Source organism: Buceros rhinoceros, unplaced genomic scaffold, assembly GCF_000710305.1.
Source record: "Buceros rhinoceros silvestris isolate BGI_N320 unplaced genomic scaffold, ASM71030v1 scaffold48297, whole genome shotgun sequence".
NCBI lineage: Eukaryota > Metazoa > Chordata > Aves > Bucerotiformes > Bucerotidae > Buceros > Buceros rhinoceros.
The window spans coordinates 1-7,962 of NW_010423673.1; the positions used below are offsets into that span (position 1 = coordinate 1).

The following is a 7,962-nucleotide window of genomic DNA, read 5'->3' on the forward strand; positions in this document are numbered from 1 at the left end:
GGGAAACGGGCGTGTTCGGGCGCCCTGCGCCCTTGGGGCTGCCGGGCCCGGGGAGCTGGGAGCGTGTCCAGCCCCCTGACAGAAAACAGGGGTTCTCCTTTTCCTTCCTGCAGCCAGAGATTGATGGTGGCGGTTGGAGCCTCCCCGCAAAGCCACTGCCTCAGGAAACTGGTCACCAGTGCCCACCTCCGTGAGCGGGCCTTGGGCTGTTCCGCTGGTGGAACACGATTTGCATGATTACATGCCTATGGAAAGGTGTTTTCCTGCTCTCCCACCAAGAGGGGCATTCCAAGCCCTGAGAGAAGCCTTGAAGCTGATCACAGGAGAAAAAATTCCAAAACGAATGCCTCAAGCATGAGAAGACCAAGAGCAAGGAGCCCATAGAGCTACAAGGACGCACAGGACACAACAGTGTAAATTCTGAGCGCTCGCCATCTTGCTGTGAGCTGTTTGCACGTGGTTTGTTTCAAAGGGGGTGTCTGGAAGAGGACCACATCTCACAGGAGCATTACGTTAAATATTCGAGATAAGATATACTAAGAAATGCTCAGAAATAGCTTGTGGCAAGAGGTTAGACAGCCGGCGCTGTGCCATCTGCGGGCTGGCGCTGAGGCGGATCTGCAGCCTCACAATGGCGTAACACTGGTGCCTTATCAGGCACATCCTGCTGCACCACGGCCTCTCGCCATCCGCACGTCGAAAAAACACCATGTTTAAATGAAAATCCACTGCAGTTTATCCCAGCTGATAACTGGGCATTGCTCGCACCTATTTCTTTATAGAAAGGTGATTCAAGGAAGTGAATTCTGCAATGAAGGACAGACGAGTCGCGTTATCTTGTTTTCAAGGCGCAGTTGCCAGAGGTGGAACTTAAATCCACCACGTGGGTTTTGTTGGTGTGGTACAAAATGCACCAAGATGGTGTCAGTCTGCCAAGAATTAATATGAAAGTGTTTTCACAATTAATACAAAGACAAAGTAAAAGGTGACATTTCAGTATTTTATTCAAGTTGGGTTTGGGTTTTTTATCCATTTTCAGTAGTGTCAGGTACAGCATTTTGGGGTCTAGTTCCACACAAAATGGAAGACTCTCTAAAAATGTACCCATTTAGTTGCTTAAAAAAAAAGTGGTAATAAAACAATCCATTTTAAATTTAGTGATGCAACTGTGGGTCTGCGGTTACCAAGACTCTTCCCTGATTATGGCCCTGTCTTACGAGCTTTCCAGTCAGTGCAAGGGAAAGGAACCACAACACAGGACAGGACTGGCTGAGTCACATTGAACCTCCTCCACAACGGACTGACACGAGGTGGGCAACCTAAAGCATTCTGGAGACAGCTGGAGGTGTAGGATAACGAAAAAAGGACAAACCACTGATGAAAGGCATACCTAAAAAAATTTAAAAAAAAAAAATCCCTTTTTCAGACACGTTTGCACATTCCATCGTGAATTGAAACCTTAAGCATCGGAACGTTTTGCTTGCAGAATTAATAGTGCAATATAGTGGTCTGCGATTCTTTACATCTCGGGTTTTATACCACATTAGCACATCCCAATACGTTAGGAGAGGTAATCGACTCCTTCCTGCGTCCCGTCATGGGACAGCGGACAGATGTGATGGGCAAGAACATTTAAAAAAAAAAAAAAGCCTGGAATTAGGAAATTTTTTAACGCTTTTGTCTCCATTTCTTTAACAACACCATTTTTAAAGCTTAGCTGTCTGTAACCAGGACTAGCAGGACTGACAGGTAGCGATACTCGCATCCCAGACACAACACTGAAAGGTACGCTATGTTCTGAAGGGAGCTACGCTGGGTTTTCAAATCCGCAACGGCAGCAGCACTCCTTACGCTTCAAATTCCAATCCTAGACCAAGTTTGTGACCGCCTGTGTTGACGTTCTTGCCATCCAACAAAGCTGACAATGTGAGTTTGATACCTGCAAAGTAGAGAGAAGCGAAAGATAAGACTCAGGAAAAAGTCAGCACGAGGTTTACGTTCAGCACGGTGTCTGTGCTGCTGCTCTAATGCCGTGGGGAGCCGGGCTGACGTGAGCTGGCGGCTGGCCTTGTGAGGACTGGGCAGTTTAAAACGATTTGCAGATAGGAAATCTTTCTGAATTATGAAAGTTCTAATAAATCACGGTGATAGATTCTGCATTTTATCACTCCGAGTAATTAAAGCTTGGAGTCAGTTCACTGCTGCTGGTCCACTGATTAATCTAATTTTAGATTCCAGTATTATGAAAAATTGGGACCTTGATACAGACCCACCTTCCCAAACCACTTTAAAATCAAGGTATGAAAAGGCCCGAGCCCTGTCGACTGTAATATCTCATGTCAATCCGCTGGATATTCTGGCAGCAGATTTATTAGACTACATTACAAGCCATTTCACAGCAGGAAGAGTGTCCTCTTCCTGGACCAGGGACCTTGAGAAAATTGCCATTTTAAGCAAAATAAACTCAGCAAGAGGAAGCCTCTGAAAGTACTGAAACCGCATTTACTCCTCTGTGAAACACCGAACTGCAGATCAGTTTTGTACCACCATAAAAGAGTGTCTGACTGTTCAGGGGATGCTGGTGGCCTCTAAGAATTCTTCCTCCAACACACACTCTGAATTAACAGCGCGGTCCCTGGCACAGCTCATCACTGCCTTGCCAGGCAGACCAGTCATCCTGCAAAATCCATCTCGTTTTGTCACAAAACCCACTCTGATACTTCAAGATTAAAGTATAATTAATTTCTTCTGCATAGACTTACCTGGCTTTAAAGTCTGAGTGTATCCTAATCCGATCAGACTGGAGTTGTTCACTTTAGCCTTAAAGGGAAAAAATACCCTGTGTAAATAATGTAAAAGTCCTCCCCGCTTGAAAATTAAGTAACAACTTTTAAGCAGCTAAAGAATTTCATGTTTTAAATCAGCAAAAAAATCTCATTTTGCCATAACTTAAATCCAAGATCTCAAGGAAACTACAGTCACTCTAGAAAATGATGTTTTTATTACCAAGGCTTTGAATTTTTTCAAGACTGACATGAAAAAATTCTCCAAATAGCTCTCAGTGATATGATAAAACATTCTATGTCATGTCTAAGGAAGAGTGTTGTGCTCTCACGCTGCCAAAGCCAAGTCAAATCGAGATACCAGTGGAGGTGCCAGCTCCCCACCACCACATGGCACAGGCTGCTTCCCGTTTCCACCCCCCATTCTGTTCTCAAATGTGTACAAAGCTGCAGCCCAGCACTCACAGAAAAGGAGGCATCGGGGTCAATCTGGTACTTGGCTGCTATTCCGAAGCGCGTGTTGCTGTTCCCGGCTGTCCAGGCAAGATTCACGGCCGTTTCCAGTTTATCATTCACCTTCTGGTAAATGGAGCCACCGAATTCTGTGCCGTCATTCCTGCAAGGAATGCGCTAGTCTTATTTGAAACTACATCCCAAAACAGTCACCTTTTTTCCTAGTCAGTAATTTTTTTTTTCTCATAGTAAAGAGACTTATTTTTCTCTGCATATCCCTGAGATCATTATTTTCCCTGCCATACGCCTTCCTAGTGCCCTGGAAGGGCTGTACCCCATCACTGAGCCCGAGCAGTCCTCCCATCGCTGCCTCTTTGGCGAGCTGTAACCAGACACAGAAACTGCAGCCCAAGTGGAGATGCCAACTTCATGTCCAAACCGTTCAGCTTTTGTAAACAGCACTGGTTCCAGCAGTCCTTACAGTACATCTCTGGTAGGAACTGAAATTAAACTGGTTTTACTTTGCTGAGAGCACTGGCCAGCAGCTTCCAAGCAGCACAACTTTCAGTGACTCCCGACACCCATGTCACGCACGGAAGAAAGTGCAGGAAATGAAATGCAAAACGTTAGAGCGTGTGGATCATACAAACAAGAGCAAGAGACTTTGGAAAGCCTCGTGTTCCTTGTAAACCAGAGAGCATCTCCATTTCCGTTTTCACACAAACGTCTTGCACAAAACGGGGTTTAAACCACAGGAAGACTCTGCAATTGAAACACTTCCCATTATTTCTCAACTGGTTCCAGTTAGTAGAGTTACCAAACCTTTAGTGACTAAAAAAAGGGGCAGATTTAGAATCTTTCCACTTCTACCCCTTTGGCCTGATGTCCCTTAGTTGGTACCAGCTGCACAAACAGTACTGAGGTGCGTAATTAAAAGTTCACGCTACAGCAGCAGCCTTTTAAATTGTTAGAGCAAGTCTTTCAGCAAAACACTACGACGCTCGCTTCAGCTAAGGCTGGAGCTCACATGGAAGAGAATTTGCTCAAGGTCCGTGGAACGCCGGCAACAGAAGCGGATGCTTCAAGCCCCACTGAATGAAATTCCCAGCTCTGCCACAGCCTCCCTGCGAGACCCGGAGCTGTCTGGGAACCGCACCCAAGCAGACTGCGCATGGGAGTTCTACACATCGGGAGTTTCTGGGATTACATAAAAACTCTGCCCCGTTTCAAAGCTGAAACACGTGGAACCCCTAACTAACCCATGAGTATCAATAAATAACATTTCTATTCGCATCACACGTTGATGGTTCTGCCTGTCAGCTGGTGGAGTTTGAGTATTAAATAAACAAACATCCACGTACAGTAACGGCCACAAATCCACAAAACAGCACAGTGAAATCTGAGCCCCTGCTGCTCTTATAAAGTTGTTTTCCACTGTTGCTTTAATTAAGAATAGTAATAATTACAGCATTTTATAGCAAAAGCCAATAATACAATGTTTTCAACTGCTACACTATGACTGAAAGTCACTGTGCTTGAAGGAGCGGTGGGGGACTCCGCACACTGTTTTGCCGGAAGTTTTCTGCCACATTGTTGTGCTTTGGCAATGCCTCCGACACGCTGTGTGGGCTGTGAAGGGTCACTTGTTCTGAGAGGCAGTGGGAGCTTCCTAAACCCCGACCAGGACCGAAGCCTTTGAGGCAGCAGCTCCAGCAAGGCAGAGCAGTTGTTTGGCCTCCAAACAGGAATAGCCTGCAGAAACTCTGCTACCTGCGGAATACCCCTAACATGGGGATGGGAAGGGGGCTGGGGTTAGGGGTTAAGGGTTAGGGGCTGCCTCCTCCTCAAAAATGGTCTTCCCCAAAGGCATAAACTGCTTTTTAAGAGTAACAGGAGACAGAGAGGTGGAATTCGGTCCTGGTTTCCCACTGCTCATGCATTCAGAAAGCACAAATGCTCGTGTAAATCGATTTTTAGGAGTTGTAAGACTAAACCAAACTTTTCCACCATAAACACTTCCAGTATAGAACAAACCCAGTCCACGTCTCTTCCATTCACTCCCTTTTGCCTGTTCTTGTTCATCCTCTATTAACTCTTCCACCTACAAACCAAACAACCACACAGGCAAAGGAGGGCACTGCTTTTACTTCAACTTTCACAAAGAATGTTTCTCTACCCCACTGTTTTAGTATTCCACTAATAGATTCCAAAAATCCTCATCTGTTAGACAGACACCAGCTGCTTGGATGCCCAGTGACTTCCGGTTCTTTCCACACGCACTCCCTCTCCCACACGATTCAAAGTTACTGCAGCTAAAAGAGCACCTTAAATGAAGAAGTAATTTCAAACCCACCATTCCCTCACTGAAACTCCATCCCTCTCACTGTTCTACTACGCAGCAAAATCCTTTCCAAGTCCTTTTTCATACCTGTCTGCCAATACTTACACATTAGTGTGAAGCTGGAATTCGTCAGTCTTGTAGCCAACAGCAAAGTTGCTCTGGGTTACTCTAGACTTCGCTGTCTCAAAAATCATTTGGTAGCCTGCCAGCCACCCCTCATAGCCAACCACCAGCGCTCCACGTATCGAGGGACCAGCAATATCGAAATCCATGTCACAGCCGAGGTTGATGTGTTCCCTTTTGTACCCGGTCTTCACTTTAGCGCTCTTTTTCCTGAAGGGAAAAGAAAGAGTCTCCTGTCTTTGAAGAGACACGCTCCTAGGCAGCAACTCAGACATTTGTAGACAACCCCAGTGAACTAGGTACTTCATTTACTGTGACAGATACTACATCCTGGGCAAAAGTCTCTGCTGTGTCCGTGGCCCTGACACCCCGTTTCCTCCTTAGGGTGCTCTAGGCCGGGTAATGATCCAGCCTTTGGAAGGGGTCCTGGTTAACGCAGAAACAAACTGTCCTGAGTCGCTTGTTCATTTTTATACTTGTGGCCAGAACGGAGTTTTCTCCTGTGTTCTTAAGCCGGCTTGTACCAAGGGTGCAGGCCCTCACAAGGCCAGAGTCACCTCTCATATATTCACCTACTCTTACTGAAGATTTGTTTTCTTCTCTTTTTACCTTACAAGCGCCTCCCGTCTTTGACCAAGTCCTTTACTGGAATCTTTCTGGAAAGCTCGGGCTAATTAGAAATTTCAAGTCTACGTTTCACTTCAGCTTGCAGAAACAGTCTCCAAGGACTGGGTCAGTGCTTCAGCAGTCACACACAGAGATTGCTCTCTATTTTGTTAGTAGTATTATTTGGGATTCAGGAATTTCTCGGGTTTTGCAAACTCAGAAACAAAGTGCAGGAGTGCCGAAAGCCCTCAGCATTAGCTCGTCCACAGCTTCTGTGAAAACCAGCGGTACCTCCCACCAGTGTCAACAGGGACAGAGGCAAGTGACACGGAGCACTCCTAAAAACCACTTTCCCTGTTGAAAGACTCATCACAGCCAGTAAGTAATAAGGAAGGGGGAGAAGGTGTCTCACATTCTAACATGAAGCATCCCTGTCAACCCAAACGAGGTCACACCAGGACTGAATCTCACTCTGTTTACTCAAGTTATAACTGTCCTCCCTGGTCATAACTCAGCCGCTGAAGTGCCTAAGGAACAGCTACAGAGCTGTAACTCACCATTCTCTTTTAAGAATCCTACCAGCTAAGAAATAGTTATCCACAAACACTAGAGATTATTCTGATTAACAAATACAAAATCTAGTTAATGTAGGACTGGGAATGGCCCGGAAGCAGTTGATAATGCAGGACACAATTGAGAAGATGGGGTGAAACCTCTCTGGGACCGCAGCCCCCAGTGCTGCTTGAGGAAGTTAACATGCAGAGTATTTTGACTCACTGGCAGCGCTGCTTGCAAAAAGATAATCGGGGGAAAAAATAAACCAACATCTAGACCTACGGCTGCTGCTTAATCCCTCTGGCCCACATAAAACGCAGCATCCAATCGCCATGTCAGAAACAGGCATCCACCACCATGGCGTGCTGCGGCCAGCAAGAATTCAGATGATAAATGCAGCTCGGGAGAAGAGTCCAATTACTGTGTCACCCTATTACAGCCGGGGCCAACTGGCTCCCGGAGCTTGTTAAGCTCTGTGTTACAGCTGACTTGCTTAGCGCCTTTATTCGGAGAGTAGCTCATCCTCTGACCCAGCCAGAAATCCGAGGGCAAACAGAACCTTTTCTTCACACCCTAACGCTGACTGTGATTTTCAAGTTACTGTATTTAAAAGTTAGGATTAGACAGGGATTGTCAATACTAAGGTTTAAATCAGATATACATGATTGCATCGCACACAGGCTGATTATTAACTGCCTTGATATCTTGGGACAGAAGAAACAAGATAGTATTGTGGAAAACTAAACCAAAAGATGCCTTTTTTTGTCACTCAAGCTTACTCACTTCTTACCCGGTGTTAGGAGAGAAGGTGGAGTCAAAGGTCAGCTTCAGGCCACGTGCAAGCTGAACAGAAACGAAATTCAGGGGTTGGATTCGTACTTAAGAGATTGTCATGAATTATTTTGCAAATTGCATCCTGGGAGCTAAAAATTACCTGATCTTCAAGAGTGATCTCGGTGCCTAGCGTGTTGTCAGTGTTCCACTTCTCTGTGAACATCAGGCCATATTCCACCCACCTGTACTTTGTTTCCAAACTACCACTGACTTTGTTCGTTTCCGAGTTTGCTGAACCTGAGCTTGTAAATTCCTAAAAGGCAAAAA

The 7,962-nt window shown here is 45.7% G+C and overlaps 1 protein-coding gene across 1 annotated transcript; it reads right to left on the reverse strand.

Annotated features, from left to right (window-relative positions):
- Positions 1-1,653: 1,653 nt before the first annotated feature.
- Positions 1,654-7,942, reverse strand: VDAC1 (voltage-dependent anion channel 1; the record flags this gene model as incomplete). Its single annotated transcript, XM_010140472.1, has 6 exons — positions 1,654-1,939; positions 2,763-2,820; positions 3,249-3,399; positions 5,683-5,910; positions 7,652-7,704; positions 7,796-7,942. Coding segments are annotated over 6 exons (729 nt in total), but the record flags the coding sequence as incomplete, so codon positions are not given.
- Between the last annotated feature and the right edge of the window lie 20 nt (positions 7,943-7,962).